This window comes from Oncorhynchus kisutch, linkage group LG3, assembly GCF_002021735.2.
Source record: "Oncorhynchus kisutch isolate 150728-3 linkage group LG3, Okis_V2, whole genome shotgun sequence".
NCBI classification, from domain to species: Eukaryota; Metazoa; Chordata; class Actinopteri; order Salmoniformes; family Salmonidae; genus Oncorhynchus; species Oncorhynchus kisutch.
The window spans coordinates 6,963,406-6,980,718 of NC_034176.2; the positions used below are offsets into that span (position 1 = coordinate 6,963,406).

A 17,313-nucleotide genomic window follows, 5' to 3' on the forward strand; every position below is an offset into this window, starting at 1 on the left:
CAACAATGGCGGCGGATAATTTTAGGAAGAGAGGGTCCAAATTGTCTAGCCCAGCTGATTTGTACGGGTCAAGGTTTTGCAGCTCTTTCAGAACATCTGCGATCTGGATTTGGGTGAAGGAGAAGCTGGGGGCCGCTCAGGCAAGTAGGGATGCTACCAGGATTCCTCCAGATGTGACGCTTGTCATTCATGCCAAAGAGTTCAATCTTGGTTTCATCAGACCAGAGAATATTGTTTCTTAGAGTCCTGTAGGTGCCTTTTGGCAAAATCCAAACAGGCTGTCATGTGCCTTTTACTGAGGAGTGACTTCCGTCTGGCCACTCTACCATAAAGGCCTGATTGGTGGAATGCTGAGAGGGTTGTCCTTCTGGAAGTTTTTCCCATCTCCACAGAGGAGATGCTCACCTCCCTGACCAAGGCCCTTCTTCCCCGATTGCTCAGTTTGGCCGGGCGGCCAGCTCTAGGAAGAGTCTTGGTGGTTCCAATCTTTTTCCATTTAAGAATGATCAAGGCCACTGTGTTCTTGGGGACCTTCAATACTGCAGAAGTGTTTTGGTACCCTTCCCCAGAGCTGTGCCTCGACACAATCCTGTCTCGGAGCTCTACAGACAATTCTTTCGACCTCATGGCTTGGTTTTTGCTCTGACATGCACTGTCATCTTTAGGACCTTATATAGATAGTTGTGTGCCTTTGCAAATCATGTCCAATCAATTGAATGTTGAAAAAGTAAAGGGGTCTGAATACTTTCCCGAATGCACTGTATACGAGAGAGTGTCAATTCTGCCCAGAGAGGAGCACCACAACAAGAAGCACCGTCAATACCACTGACCTAGAAAAGCCCAGGCTTTTCTGGTTGGAGAGTAACTGTACCTGGTCTCAGGAAGGCAGTATCCTCTACATCTACATCCCCCCTAGGACAGCAGTGTCACAGCCCATCTTCAAAAAGCACCTGAAAACTCTTCAAAGAGTATCTTAAATAATTCCCCCTCGACCGACCCCCCCCCCCCATCCCCCCAAGAACCTCTAATGAAGAACCATGTGAAAGCTGTGACCAATTCTGCTTTGAGTGTTTGTGTTTGTGTGCTTCTGTATTTGTGTTTGTGTGTTTGTGTGTGTGTGTGTGTGTGTATGTGTGTGTGTGTGTTTATTTGTGTGTCTATTTGTGTTTGTGTGTGTGTGTTTGTGTGTGTGTGTGTGTGTGTGTTTGTGTGTGTGTGTGTGTGTGTGTTTGTGTGTGTGTGTACATACAGTAATTAAACCTCACCACCTTCACCACCACACCCAAATGTTTACTTAATGCAATCCCGACTTCCTATCTAAAGTTATGTTCACTATGGTTCATAACCAGCAGATCATTCAGCAACATCACTGTCTGTGTTCTACCATCTCACTTCACGTGTCAAAGCTGTTACAACCTGTCTACAATTTAGGTCAGACATCCCTGCATTCGTTTGTCATTCTCACGTGAAGCTTCAAAAATCCCTGTGGCTATGGGATTATTATTTATCTTGTCCTTTTGTTTAGTCTCTGCCTGTTTTATTTATTTATTTATTTTACCTTTATTTAACCAGGCAAGTCAGTTAAGAACAAATTCTTATTTTCAATGACGGCCTTGGAACAGTGGGTTAACTACCTGCTCAGTGGCAGAACGACAGAGTTGTACCTTGTCAGCTCGGGGATTTGAACTTGCAACCTTTCGGTTACTAGTGCAACGCTTAACATGCCCCATGTTCCTGTGCTGAAGATTGGCCCAGACATGCCCCATGGGGGATGACCGCGGCAGCTTTCCAATCTTTAGTGTCCACTAAAATGACATGTTATGAGTCTTAAGAGATAGTGAAGAGTCTTGGTGGTTCCAATCTTTTTCCATTTAAGAATGATCAAGGCCACTGTGTTCTTGGGGACCTTCAATACTGCAGAAGTGTTTTGGTGCCCTTCCCCAGAGCTGTTCCTTGACACAATCCTGTCTCGGAGCTCTAAGACTCTTCCTATAGTGAGAGAAAGTTATCTTGGTACATTTCTTCATCTTTGGCTGACTATTCCTGTGGACTACAAGGTCTCCCAGCCAATGACCTCCGTGCACTTGACCCTGCGATGAACAGCTGTCATGTTGTAACTTCCTGATACCATGGAGGGGTTTTCCAGTATGTTCAAAGCATGTTGACACTATTACTGTTAAGGCCCTCATAGCTCTCATACGGGCCATTCCACAGTAACAGAATTGTGCTGAGACTCAGATATTTCACTTAAAATGTATGCCAAACAAAGCTACTGACAGGAAGTCCTACTGCAAATTAATTTTGGCCCACACTCTTCGTTGGAATGTTCCCTCTCTGTTCCTCTGTAGTCAACCGACCGGGGAGTTTCAGTAGTAGAAAGACAGACCTCTATCTTCAATGACTGGCATTTGTAGATAGACAGCCTGAGGGCACACACGCGCACACACAACCTTGCATGGATAATTGAACATCTCATTTGATAAGAAAAAAACAGATACCGTAAACTCCAATGATCTGCCACCATTACAGAGGTGGGCGAGATTGATTGACAGACAAGGAAATAGAGATAAAGACCGAGAAGGAAGAATGGAGGGAGACAGAGTGAAATAAGGAAGGAGAGAGAGAAGGAAGGAGGCAGAGAGAGAGAGAGAGAGAGGGAGAGAGGGAGAGAAGGAGGGAGAGAGAGAGAAGGAGGGAGAGAGAGAGAGAAAGAAGGAGGGAGAGAGGGAGAGAAGGAGGGAGAGAGAGCTGGAGGGAGAGAGAGAAAAAGGAGGGGGGAGGGAGAGAGAGAGTAGGAGAGAGGGAGGGAGGGAGGGATAATAATATAAAGATTAAGGTGAATTTACGGGATTAAGGCGGAGTCTTTCACTTTGTTCCAAGTCATAGTGAAAGAGAAAGAGACAGTCAGGTGTATAAATACACCTGTACCTCTCAGCATTCTCCCACTCTCTGTCATCCTCAGACTCTCTCATCCTCAGGCTCTCTCTCTCTGTCACCCTCAGACTCTCTGTCATCCTCAGACTCTCTCTCTCTGTCATCCTCAGACTCTCTCATCCTCAGGCTCTCTCTCTCTGTCATCCTCAGACTCTCTGTCATCCTCAGACTCTCTGTCACCCTCAGACTCTCTGTCATCCTCAGACTCTCTCTCTCTGTCATCCTCAGACTCTCTGTCATCCTCAGACTCTCTGTCATCCTCAGACTCTCTGTCATCCTCAGACTCTCTGAAGCACAGCTCTCAAAGCAGTAATATGGCAGCTCTTCTCTTCATTGCAACAATCTGCTTGGGCTACGCAGCAGGTAAAAGACACACACACACACACACACACACACACACACACACACACACACACACACACACACACACACACACACACACACACACACACACACACACACACACACACACACACACACACACACACACACACACACACACACACACAGGGACAGAAGAGTCCGCAGGAAACATTCCTCTGCAGTGATTGACTTAGAAAGTTGCACCAGCCTGGGGTAGTTACACAAGTAGAGCCTGGATCACCCATATTGGCCTCTCTCTATCTCTCTCTCTCTCTCTCTCTCTAGTTCTCTCTCTCTCTCTCTCTCTCTCTCTCTCTCTCTCGTTCTCTCTCTCGCTCTCTCTCTCTCTCTCTCTCTCTCAGGCCATGTTTTTTTCATCTTCTATCTCTTCTTTGACCATTCTCACCCCCTTCTCTCTCTGTCTCTCTCTCCTGCAGCATTCTCAGAGGTACCCGTGGACTGCTGTCTGTCAACCACTGACATCCGTTTCCCTCGCCACTTTAAGATGGTCTCCTACCTGCTGCAGACTACAGACAGAGGCTGTGACATCGATGCCACTGTGTAAGTATCTTCCTCTCTAAGACAAATTACTTCTCTTCCACTATATGTAGGCTACTTAGCATCTCTTCCACTATATGTAGGCTACTTAGCATCTCATTGTATTTTCAGGCTGAATAGAACTGTTATTAACATGATATGACACATGTTATAAGCATACAAGAGCACGATTCCAAGTGTATTACAATCCCTAGTTTTAGAAACCACATTACTTAAAGGCTAGTTTCAGGTCTTGTCTTACACTCCTAGGCAGTTTGGAGGCCTGCCAGATTCTGCTCCCCATCAGTGGCTCACTGATCTCACTAGGTGGTGCCTGGAGCACTTTTTGGCAATCGCCTGTCTGATACTGTTGTGGATATTGATGATTATCTTTGATACGGATCTATTTGTAAATCGTATCCCTCCAGATTTATCACCAAGACAGGGGCGAGACTGTGCTCGCCCCATCCCGCAGAGAGCAAGTGGGTGTCAGACTACGTCAAACGTCTGGAGCGAACCATCTCCCTCCGGAGAGCTAACTCACCTCAGGAGTAAATGAGGTTAGTTGTTACTCTATGTTCACACACGTAACAAATGAAATAATATCCTACTTTCCTGTGCTTGTCTCTCTTCATTTAGGGCTCATAGTTTGGCTAAACTGCATATATGTATTTCTTTGTGTTTATATATATATATATTTAAAAAATACTGTTTAATTAAAAGGAATCTGCTGCAGTGTTTTTTTTTTACTCACAACTCAACATTTCAAGATTCTCTATTTTAATATCTGTCCTCTCTGGTGTCTGTCTCCCTCACATGATGACCACAGCAGAGTAAGACCAGGAGAGGAGACGTGGAGGAGACATTCATTTCAACCTTTTTTAACTGAACAGTCGTCCTAGATACTGTAGTAGACCAAATCGTTTTTTTTACAAAATACTGTACAAGAAACCCTTGTGAATAGTGCATACTGTAAATTCATATCATAGCAAAACCATTTCCCATCAATATATTTAGAGATGTGTTAGATTGGTTTTGTAAAATGTTATATTCAAGTTGTACAATTTGTTAATATGGTTTGGTGGGTGGATTAGAGAAAATGTTGACGTGAATGTCAGCTGTCATGAAAATGTATATTTCAAATGAATATTTCCAATAAAATATAGTTTTCTGTAAAATGCTTGTTATCTGAGACATGATTCTAACCAAAATGTTTGAATTGTCCAACTTTATTGGGACAATCATAACACATTTTAATAATTTATCACACAGTCCTTCCTGACATATTGTCCAATAAGACCAAACAAACTATTTTTAAAACGTTGTTTAACTTGATATTTGAATCTTCATATGGTTTACTAGAAACATTATAAGCCATTTTAAAAGAGACAAACATGAAAAATGTACTTCTGGGACCGTTTATCCTTTATGTTCCACATCTATAAGGTGTGAAATGCAGGTTTTATATAATACAGGTGTGAAATGCAGGTTTTATATATTTCTGGTGAGAAAACAATCGGAGTACATGAAGCTGCTATGGTACTGTCTGTTATTCAATAATAACTACCCCAGGGGCATCAGAATCAGTAGTATCTGTCCAAAAATGATGCAGAAAAATTAATCCATGCTTTTGTCACTTCTAGGTTAGACTACTGCAATGCTCTATTTTCCAGCTACCCGGATAAAGCACTAAATAAACTTCAGTTAGTGCTAAATACGGCTGCTAGAATCCTGACTAGAACCAAAAAATTTGATCATATTACTCCAGTGCTAGCCTCTCTACACTGGCTTCCTGTCAAAGCAAGGGCTGATTTCAAGGTTTTACTGCTAACCTACAAAGCATTACATGGGCTTGCTCCTACCTATCTCTCTGATTTGGTCCTGCCGTACATACCTACACGTACGCTACGGTCACAAGACGCAGGCCTCCTAATTGTCCCTAGAATTTCTAAGCAAACAGCTGGAGGCAGGGCTTTCTCCTATAGAGCTCCATTTTTATGGAACGGTCTGCCTACCCATGTCAGAGACGCAAACTCGGTCTCAACCTTTAAGTCTTTACTGAAGACTCATCTCTTCAGTGGGTCATATGATTGAGTGTAGTCTGGCCCAGGAGTGGGAAGGTAAACGGAAAGGCTCTGGAGCAACGAACCGCCCTTGCTGTCTCTGCCTGGCCGGTTCCCCTCTTTCCACTGGGATTCTCTGCCTCTAACCCTATTACAGGGGCTGAGTCACTGGCTTGCTGGGGCTCTCTCATGCCGTCCCTGGAGGGGGTGCGTCACCTGAGTGGGTTGATTCACTGTTGTGGTCATCCTGTCTGGGTTGGCGCCCCCCCCTTGGGTTGTGCCGTGGCGGAGATCTTTGTGGGCTATACTCAGCCTTGTCTCAGGATGGTAAGTTGGTGGTTGAAGATATCCCTCTAGTGGTGTGGGGGCTGTGCTTTGGCAAAGTGGGTGGGGTTATATCCTTCCTGTTTGGCCCTGTCCGGGGGTGTCCTCGGATGGGGCCACAGTGTCTCCTGACCCCTCCTGTCTCAGCCTCCAGTATTTATGCTGCAGTAGTTTATGTGTCGGGGGGCTGGGGTCAGTTTGTTATATCTGGAGTACTTCTCCTGTCCTATTCGGTGTCCTGTGTGAATCTAAGTGTGCGTTCTCTAATTCTCTCCTTCTCTCTTTCTTTCTCTCTCTCGGAGGACCTGAGCCCTAGGACCATGCCCCAGGACTACCTGACATGATGACTCCTTGCTGTCCCCAGTCCACCTGGCCATGCTGCTGCTCCAGTTTCAACTTCCACCTGACTGTGCTGCTGCTCCAGTTTCAACTGTTCTGCCTTATTATTATTCGACCATGCTGGTCATTTATGAACATTTGAACATCTTGGCCATGTTCTGTTATAATCTCCACCCGGCACAGCCAGAAGAGGACTGGCCACCCCACATAGCCTGGTTCCTCTCTAGGTTTCTTCCTAGGTATTGGCCTTTCTAGGGAGTTTTTCCTAGCCACCGTGCTTCTACACCTGCATTGCTTGCTGTTTGGGGTTTTAGGCTGGGTTTCTGTACAGCACTTTGAGATATCAGCTGATGTACGAAGGGCTATATAAATAAATTTGATTTGATTTGATTTGATTAGTAATTAGCCCAGGGGCAGCAGAATCAGTAGTATCTGCTATAGTAATTACCCCAGGGGCAGCAGAATCAGTAGTATCTGCTATAGTAATTACCCCAGGGGCAGCAGAATCAGTAGTATCTGCTATAGTAATTACCCCAGGGGCAGCAGAATCAGTAGTATGTGCTATAGTAATTACCCCAGGGTCAGCAGAATCAGTAGTATCTTCTATAGTAATTACCCCAGGGGCAGCAGAATCAGTAGTATCTGCTATAGTAATTACCCCAGGGGCAGCAGAATCAGTAGTATCTGCTATAGTAATTACCCCAGGGGCAGCAGAATCAGTAGTATGTGCTATAGTAATTACCCCAGGGGCAGCTACATGAGGCAGGAGCATGTTGCTGCCCCTAGAACGAACACACGCACACACTTCATTTCAAGTAAATCTAGGGAAATGACCCCAAGAGGCCTAGGTCAAAGGTCCTCCATCCTGTCGTGTTACCCAGGGTGCACTAGGGTGATGCTGGGAGGCGATGAGGGAGATGCTGTGACCCCGACACCATGACTTTCTCAATACATTTTCCTGTGATTACCCACACATCTCCTCGCCTTTCTCTCAACCACATTGGAAGAGAAAGTCCAAGCCCCCCCCCCTCTCTGTGTTTCGAGAAGGACACGAGGAGAGATGATGCAAGGGATTGCAGAAAGATTCATTGATGAAGAGCCAATGACTTAGACAAGGTGCAGTTTCCTTATGTTCAATCCCTCCAACATATGACATACAACATGGACACCTGCAGTCATTTCCCGACACGGTCTGGGAATGTGCCAAACTCTGTTCGCAATGGACGTCCTTCTGCTTCAGCTTATCCTATCACAAGTGTGGAATCCTGGAGTCTGGGGAATTACCCAAATCATTCCAGTAGTAGAGAAACCACTTCCACTTCCAAGAAACTCTGAACTCTGAGGAGAAAATGAAACCTAACTCTGTTAGAGAGTAACCTGCGGTTTTATTGACTCTCATAACACTTAAAGGGACAATTTACAATTCTAAAAATCAACAAAACATTCACCGTGACTCATCATTCGGCACAAACAGCTGAGGGATGGGGCCACTCTCATATTTCTATACAGAGCTCTGGATGGAAAAAAATTATAGTTGTAGCCATGTTTTAAAGTTATGCAGGGTTTGTTTATAATTGAAACAAGAAAAACATTTTGGGGTTCTGATTTTGGGGTACGACAGTTGAACTAAGCTCATGTGGCGTATATAAATGATATATTCTTCAAGAATCAATGGGTATACTATTCATTTAATAGTCAAATAATGGATGACATAATTACAGATTTCCCCTTTAAATCCTGCAATACCCTGCTAAAGAGCAAATATTTGCAGATACTTCATGCGATAAGGTGATTTTCGGATAATTTATTGTTACCGGCATTTTATATGAAAGAGCTAGTTTCACACAGACATTGATGCGTTCCTGTGCAGATGTGGAAATTCCATTCCAACCAGGGTATGAACTCACAACCCTCATTGCCGTAACAAAGCAGAAGAACCCAAGAAGAAGTACCGTCAAGACCGCTGATCCCATGAATCCAGGGCCACAGTACTGTACTTCTAGGTCCCAGGCAGGAAGGCAGCAGCGTTGCACTTAGCCATCGACGACCACAGCGGGTTCAGCGAAGAGCACGACCCCGCGGACTAAGGGGGCCACATTGGAAACAAGTATAATCGTTTTAACATGTTATCCCCTAGGTTGTAATCAGTGTATCTTTTTTTCCAATAAATCAGCGTACAGATTGACTTCCTCACATGATAAGAGAGGTTAACCCACTCTATTATGTTATATTTCTATGTGTTAACCACTGATAAGTAACACAAGTACATTGGAGATTTTGTTGGGCACAGTCAGTGTCACACAAAGATCAAATCAAATCAAAATGTATTGGTCACATACGCATATTTAGCAGATGTTATTGCGGGTGTAGCAAAATGCTCGTGTTCCTAGCTCCAACAGTGCAGTAAAATCTAACAAGACACAACAATACACACAAACCCAAAAGCAAAATAGATCATTTTATAACGAGCAGTGTCGGAGTCCGTAGTATTAATATATATATGGACTTTTACCAAATAGGGATATCTTCTGTATACCATCCATACCTTGTCACCCCACAACTGATTGGCTCAAACGCACTTAAGAAGGAAAGAAATTCCACAAATTTTAAAAGGCACACCTGTTAATTGAAATGCATTCCAGGTGACTACCTCATGAAGCTGGTTGAGAGAATACCAAGAGTGTGCAAAGCTGTCATCGAGGCAAAGGGTGGCTACTTTGAAAAATCTCTAATATTAAATATATTTAGATTTGTTTTACACTTTTTTGGTTACTACTTGATTCCATATGTGTTATATATATATATATACTACCATTCAAAAGTGTGGGGTCTGTCACGGCCGCTGAAAGAAGAGGACCAAGGTGCAGCGTGGTGAGCGTACATATTCCTTTATTTATATGTCGCAGACAAAAACAATAAACAATCCAAAACAACCGTGAAGCTAAAGGTTATAGTGCCAACAAACAAAGACAACTTCCCACAAAGACAAGTGGGATATAGGGATACCTAAGTATGGTTCTCAAACAGAGACAACGATAGACAGCTGTCCCTGATTGAGAACCCCTACCCGGCCAAAACATAGAAATACAACGATAGACAGCTGTCCCTGATTGAGAACCCCTACCCGGCCAAAACATAGAAATACAAATAATAGAACACAGAATACCCACCCCAAATCACACCCCGACCAAACCAAAATAGAGACATAAACAGGATCTCTAAGGTCAGGGCGTGACAGAGTCACTTAGAAATGTACTTGTTTTTAGAAAGAAAAGAAAAAAATGTGTCCATTAAAATAACATCAAATTGATCGGAAATACAGTGTAGACATTGTTAATGTTGTAAATGACTATTGTAGCTGGAAATGGATGTTTTTTATGGAATATCTACATAGGCGTACAGAGGCCTATTATCAGCAATCATCACTCCTGTGTTCCAATGGCACGTTATGTTAGCTAATCCAAGTTTATCATTTTAAAAGGCTAATTGATCATTATAAAATCATTTTGCAATTATGCTAGCACAGCTGAAAACAGTTGTGCTGATTATTGAAGCCTACAACTGGCCTTCTTTAGACTAGTTGAGTATCTGGAGCATCAGCATTTGTGGTTTCGATTACAGGCTCAAAATGGCCAAAAACAAAGACCTTTCTTCTGAAACTTGTCAGTCTATTCTTGTTCTAAGAAATGAAGGTTGTTCCATGCGAGAAATTGCCAAGAAACTGAAGATCTCGTACAGCGCTGTGTTCTACTCCCTTCACAGAACAGCGCAAACGGGCTCTAACCAGAATAGAAAGAGGAGTGGGAGGCATCGGTGCACAACTGAGCAAGAGGACAAGTACATTAGAGTGTCTAGTTTGAGAAACAGACGCCTCACAAGTCCTCAACTGGCAGCTTCATTAAATAGTACCCGCAAAACACCAGTCTCAACGTCAACAGTGAAGAGCGACTCCAGGATACTGGCTTTCTAGGCAGAGTTCCTCTGTCCAGTGTCTGTGTTTTTTTTGCCCATCTTAAACTTTTCTTTTTATTGGACAGTCTGAGATATGTCCTTTTCTTTGCAGCTCTGTCTGGAAGGCCAGCGTCCCGGAGTCGCCTCTTCACTGTTGACGTTGAGACTGTTGTTTTGCAGGAGCAAGACGTCAGTGTCCGTGGCATGGCTGGTTTTGCCTTTGTAACCCGTGATTGTCTGGAGTCCCTGTCACATACGTCTCATGTCTGAGCCAATGAATTGCGACTCCACTTTGTCTCCATACTGACGTTGTGCCTGTTTGATTGCCTTATGGAGGGAATAACTGGACAGTTTGTATACAACCATATTCCCAGTCACCTTGCCATGGTTAAATGAGGTGCTTCTCGCTTTCAGTTTTGTATGAATGCTGCCATCTCCTATACACTTCCTGATGAACTCAGTCACCGTGCGAGTGTATATGTCAATGTTAATCCCAGAGCCAACCCGGAACATATCCCAGTCCGCATGACCAAAACAATCTTGAAGCATGGATTCCGATTGGTCAGACCAGCGTTGAATAGACCTTAGCATGGGTACTTCCTGTTTAAGTTTCTGCCTATAGGAAGGGAGGACTTGAGTTCCTGTACATTACCACAATCACACCATGAGTAGTTAATCATGAAACTGTCATGTCTTGTCATATTATGTCTTGTTCCTGTTCTTTCTCTTCACTCTGTCTCCCTCTGCTGGTCGTATTAGGCTACCTTCTCTTTCTCTCCTCCTCCAGCTGTTCCTCATCTCCTCTAACTACCTCGTTCACCCTTTTCCCACCTGTTCCCTTTTTCCCTCTGATTAGGTCTCTATTTCTCTCTCTGTTCCTGCTTCTTTCTTTGTCAGATTCTCGTTTGAGTTTCTCATGCCAGAACCAAACTATCGTCTTGTTTGCTTCACCCTTGTCCCATCCTGTTGGAATCTGCCTGTTCTTCTGATGCTACGTGTGATCAGGTACCTCTGTCCGCTACGACCCGCGCCTACCCAGAGAGACCAGCAGTCTGTCGCCGCAACCCAGCTATTCTCCTCTGCTGCTAAGAAGGGGACTCTTTAGTAAATATCAGAAGGACTTTCTGTTTCATTTGTCGCCCTCTCTGAGGGTTGTCTATTTTGCCATTTTTCTACATCTGAAGAGGATCTATGTCTTCCCTGTGTTTTTACATTAAAGGACTCTGTTTTTGTTAAATCGCTTTTGGGTCCTCACTCAAGTGCACAACAGAAGAATCTGACCAAGAATGGACCCAGCGATTTCGGATCCTTTCCACTCAGCCGTCGAGATCCAGGGAGCGATGCTAGGCAGACACGAGCAGGAATTGTCTGTTGCTCGACATGCCGTTGAGACCCTGACCGCCCAAGTCTCCGACCTCACAAGACAGGTTCACCATCTCCGCCTCGATCCACCGGCCACTTCCAGGGCTTCCGAATCTCCGGAGCCCAGAATCAATAACCCGCCGTGTTACTCTGGGGAGGCCACTGAATGCCGCTCGTTCCTCACCCAGTGTGATATTGTGTTTTCTCTCCAGCCCAACACTTACTCCAGGAGCACAGCTCGTATCGCCTACGTCATATCTCTCCTTACTGGACGGGCTCGTGAGTGGGGCACGGCTATCTGGGAGGTGAGGGCTGAGTGTACTAACCAGTATCAGGACTTTAAGGAGGAGATGATACGGGTTTTTGATCGTTCTGTTTTTGGGGAGGAAGCTTCCAGGGTCCTTGCTTCCCTATGTCAAGGTAATCGATCCATAACAGATTACTCTATTGAGTTTCGCACTCTTGCTGCCTCCAGTGACTGGAACGAGCCAGCTTTGCTCGCTCGTTTTCTGGAGGGTCTCCGCGCTGAGGTTAAGGATGAGATTCTCTCCCGGGAGGTTCCCTCCAGCGTGGATTCCTTGATTGAACTCGCTATTCGCATAGAGCGACGGGTTGATCTTCGTCACCGAGCTCGGGGAAAGGAGCTCGCGTTCTCCGTTGCCCCCCTCTCCGCATCACTACCATCTTCCTCCGCCGGCTCGGGTGCTGAGCCTATGCAGCTGGGGGGTATCCGCATCTCGACTAAGGAGAGAGAACGGAGAATCACCAACCGCCTCTGTCTCTATTGCGGTTCCGCTGGTCATTTTGTCACTTCATGTCCAGTAAAAGCCAGAGCTCATCAGTAAGAGGAGGGCTACTGGTGAGCGCTACTACTCTGGTCTCTCCTTCAAGATCCTGCACTACCTTGTCGGCCCATCTACGCTGGACCGGTTCGTCAGCTTCCTGCAGCGCCTTGATAGACTCTGGGGCGGAGGGCTGCTTTATGGACGAGACCTGGGCTCGGGAACATGACATTCCTCTCAGACAGTTAAAGGAGCCCACGGCCTTGTTCGCTCTGGATGGGAGTCCTCTCCCCGGGATTCAGCGTGAAACGCTACCTTTAACCCTCACTGTCTCTGGTAATCATAGCGAAACCATTTCTTTTTAAATTTTCCGTTCACCTTTTACACCTGTTGTTTTGGGTCATCCCTGGCTAGTTTGTCATAATCCTTCTATTAATTGGTCTAGTAATTCTATCCTCTCCTGGAACGTCTCTTGTCATGTGAAATGTTTAATGTCTGCTATCCCTCCTGTTTCCTCTGTCTCTTCTTCACAGGAGGAGCCTGGTGATTTGACGAGGGTGCCGGAGGAATATCACGATCTGCGCACGGTGTTCAGTCGGTCCAGGGCCACCTCTCTTCCTCCGCACCGGTCGTATGATTGTAGTATTGATCTCCTTCCAGGAACCACCCCCCCCCCGGGGTAGACTATACTCTCTGTCGGCTCCCGAACGTAAGGCTCTCGAAGATTATTTGTCTGTAGCTCTCGACGCCGGTACCATAGTCCCCTCCTCCTCTCCCGCCGGAGCGGGGTTTTTTTTTGTTAAGAAGAAGGACGGGTCCCTGCGCCCCTGCATAGATTATCGAGGGCTGAATGACATAACAGTTAAGAATCGTTATCCGCTTCCTCTTATGTCTTCAGCCTTCGAGATCCTGCAGGGAGCCAGGTTTTTCACTAAGTTGGACCTTCGTAACGCTTACCATCTCGTGCGCGTCAGGGAGGGGGACGAGTGGAAAATGGCGTTTAACACTCCGTTAGGGCACTTTGAATACCGGGTTCTTCCTTTCGGCCTCGCAAACGCTCCAGCTGTCTTTCAGGCATTAGTAAATGACGTCCTGAGAGACATGCTGAACATCTTTGTTTTCGTCTACCTTGACGATATCCTGATTTTTTTTCACCGTCACTCCAGATTCATGTTCAGCACGTTCGACGTGTCCTCCAGCGCCTTTTAGAGAATTGTCTTTATGTGAAGGCTGAGAAGTGCACTTTTCATGCCTCCTCCGTCACATTTCTCGGTTCTGTTATTTCCGCTGAAGGCATTAAGATGGATCCCGCTAAGGTCCAAGCTGTCATTGATTGGCCCGTTCCTAAGTCACGCGTCGAGCTGCAGCGCTTTCTCGGCTTCGCGAATTTCTATCGTCGTTTCATCCGTAATTTCGGTCAGGTGGCAGCTCCCCTCACAGCCCTTACTTCTGTCAAGACGTGCTTTAAGTGGTCCGATTCCGCCCAGGGAGCTTTTGATCTTCTCAAGAATCGCTTTACATCCGCACCTATCCTTGTTACACCTGACGTCTCTAGACAGTTCGTTGTCGAGGTTGACGCGTCAGAGGTGGGCGTGGGAGCCATTCTTTCTCAGCGCTCCCTCTCTGACGACAAGGTCCACCCTTGCGCGTATTTTTCTCATCGCCTGTCGCCGTCGGAACATAACTATGATGTGGGAAACCGCGAACTGCTCGCCATCCGCTTAGCCCTAGGCGAATGGCGACAGTGGTTGGAGGGGGCGACCGTTCCTTTTGTCGTTTGGACTGACCATAGGAACCTTGAGTACATCCGTTCTGCCAAACGACTTAATGCGCGTCAGGCTCGTTGGGCGCTGTTTTTCGCTCGTTTCGAGTTCGTAATTTCTTATCGTCCGGGCTCTAAGAACACCAAGCCTGATGCTTTATCTCGTCTCTTCAGTTCTTCAGTAGTCTCCACCGACCCCGAGGGGATTCTCCCTGAGGGGCGTGTTGTCGTGTTGACTGTGTGGGGAATTGAGAGGCAGGTAAAGCAAGCACTCACTCACACTCCGTCGCCGCGCGCTTGTCCTAGGAACCTTCTTTTCGTTCCCGTTCCTACTCGTCTGGCCGTTCTTCAGTGGGCTCACTCTGCCAAGTTAGCCGGCCACCCCGGCGTTCGGGGTACGCTTGCTTCCATTCGCCAGCGTTTTTGGTGGCCCACTCGGGAGCGTGACACGCGTCGTTTCGTGGCTGCTTGTTCGGTCTGCGCGCAGACTAAGTTCGGTAACTCCCCTCCTGCCGGCCGTCTCAGACCGCTTCCCATTCCCTCTCGACCGTGGTCTCACATCGCCTTAGATTTTATCACCGGACTGCCTTCGTCAGCGGGGAAGACTGTTATTCTTACGGTTGTCGATAGGTTCTCTAAGGCGGCTCATTTTATTCCCCTCGCTAAGCTCCCTTCTGCTAAAGAAACGGCACAAATCATCATCGAGAATGTTTTCAGAATTCATGGCCTTCCGTCAGACGTCGTTTCGGACAGGGGTCCGCAATTCACGTCTCAATTTTGGAGGGAGTTTTGCCGTTTGATTGGAGCTTCCGTCAGTCTCTCTTCCGGCTTTCACCCTCAGTCTAACGGTCAAGCAGAACGGGCCAATCAGACTATTGGTCGCATCTTACGCAGTCTTTCTTTTCGTAACCCTGCGTCTTGGTCAGAACAGCTCCCCTGGGCAGAATACGCCCACAACTCGCTTCCTTCGTCTGCGACCAGTCTATCTCCTTTTCAGAGTAGCCTCGGGTACCAGCCTCCGCTGTTCTCGTCTCAGCTCGCCGAGTCCTGCGTCCCCTCCGCTCAGGCTTTTGTCCAACGTTGTGAGCGCACTTGGAAGAGGGTCAGGTCTGCACTTTGCCGTTATAGGGCGCAGACTGTGAGAGCCGCTAATAAGCGTAGAACTAAGAGTCCTAGATATTGTCGCGGTCAGAGAGTATGGCTCTCCACTCAAAACCTTCCCCTTAAGACAGCTTCTCGCAAGTTGACCCCGCGGTTCATTGGTCCGTTCCGTATTTCTCAGATCATTAATCCTGTCGCAGTGCGACTTCTTCTCCCGCGATATCTTCGTCGCGTCCACCCGGTCTTCCATGTCTCCTGTGTTAAGCCCGTTCTTCGCGCCCCCGCTCGTCTCCCCCCCCCCTCCATCCTTGTCGAGGGCGCACCTATCTACAGGGTCCGTAAGATTTTGGACATGCGTCCTCGGGGCCGTGGTCATCAGTACCTAGTAGATTGGGAGGGGTACGGTCCTGAGGAAAGGAGTTGGGTTCCCTCTCGGGACGTGCTGGACCGTTCGCTGATCGATGATTTCCTCCGTTGCCGCCAGGTTTCCTCCTCGAGTGCGCCAGGAGGCGCTCGGTGAGTGGGGGGGTACTGTCATGTCTTGTCATATTATGTCTTGTTCCTGTTCTTTCTCTTCACTCTGTCTCCCTCTGCCGGTCGTATTAGGCTACCTTCTCTTTCTCTCCTCCTCCAGCTGTTCCTCATCTCCTCTAACTACCTCGTTCACCCTTTTCCCACCTGTTCCCTTTTTCCCTCTGATTAGGTCTCTATTTCTCTCTCTGTTCCTGCTTCTTTCTTTGTCAGATTCTCGTTTGAGTTTCTCATGCCAGAACCAAACTATCGTCTTGTTTGCTTCACCCTTGTCCCATCCTGTTGGAATCTGCCTGTTCTTCTGATGCTACGTGTGATCAGGTACCTCTGTCCGCTACGACCCGCGCCTACCCAGAGAGACCAGCAGTCTGTCGCCGCAACCCAGCTATTCTCCTCTGCTGCTAAGAAGGGGACTCTTTAGTAAATATCAGAAGGACTTTCTGTTTCATTTGTCGCCCTCTCTGAGGGTTGTCTATTTTGCCATTTTTCTACATCTGAAGAGGATCTATGTCTTCCCTGTGTTTTTACATTAAAGGACTCTGTTTTTGTTAAATCGCTTTTGGGTCCTCACTCAAGTGCACAACAGAAACATACACCTCTGCCTGTTTTCTTCCTGGAGAGTTCTTTATTTCTGTCTGCGTGATGTGTTGTGAATCCAGCTGGCTGTATGGACAGAGACAGTATATTTGGAGAGAGCCAGGATTCCGTGAAATAGAGTATGTTACAGTCCCTGATGTCTCTCTTGAAGGAGATCCTCGCCCTGAGCTCGTCTACGTTATTGTCCAGTGACTGAACATTAGCGAGTAATGTACTTGTAAGTGGTGGATGGTGTGCATGCCTCCTTACTCGGACTAAAAGTCCACTCCGAATACCTCTTCTCGGCAGAGTCTTGGAGCAGCCTCTGGGATAAGTTAAATTGCCTTGGGGGGGTGTACGAACTAAGGATCGAATTCCGGAAAGTTGTATTTCTGGTCGAAATACTGGTGAATTACCACCGCTCTGATATCCAAAAGTTATTTCCGGCTGTATGTAATAATGCAAAAAATGATCTGGGCTGATAATGTAAGAAATAACACACAAAAAAACGAAATACCGCAAAGTTGCTTAGGAGCGGAGCGGCCATGTCTGCTCAGTTAGCGGACCGTTTGAACATCTACAGATCATCTTTAGGACACAGTCTAAAGAAAGTGGTATTCGGTGTTGGAAGAGAAGATATTTAAGGTAGGTCTCAAAACACACACGCATTTTAATTATAAAACAACAT

The 17,313-nt window shown here is 46.4% G+C and overlaps 1 protein-coding gene across 1 annotated transcript; it reads left to right on the forward strand.

The window, feature by feature from the left end:
- Positions 1 to 2,586: 2,586 nt before the first annotated feature.
- Positions 2,587 to 5,012, forward strand: ccl19a.2 (chemokine (C-C motif) ligand 19a, tandem duplicate 2). The gene is made up of 5 exons (XM_020470099.2): positions 2,587 to 2,601; positions 2,856 to 3,297; positions 3,735 to 3,858; positions 4,263 to 4,394; positions 4,664 to 5,012. The coding sequence occupies exons 1-4, from the start codon at positions 2,587 to 2,589 to the stop codon at positions 4,387 to 4,389; spliced, it is 708 nt and encodes a 235-aa protein (XP_020325688.2). The 3' UTR covers positions 4,390 to 4,394; positions 4,664 to 5,012.
- Positions 5,013 to 17,313: the final 12,301 nt, after the last annotated feature.

Coding starts and splice junctions, on each gene's coding strand:
- ccl19a.2 (XM_020470099.2), top strand. Junction 3,298..3,734: donor CTGCTTGGGCTACGCAGCAG/GTAAAAGACACA, acceptor TCTCTCCTGCAG/CATTCTCAGAGGTACCCGTG. Junction 3,859..4,262: donor TGTGACATCGATGCCACTGT/GTAAGTATCTTC, acceptor GTATCCCTCCAG/ATTTATCACCAAGACAGGGG.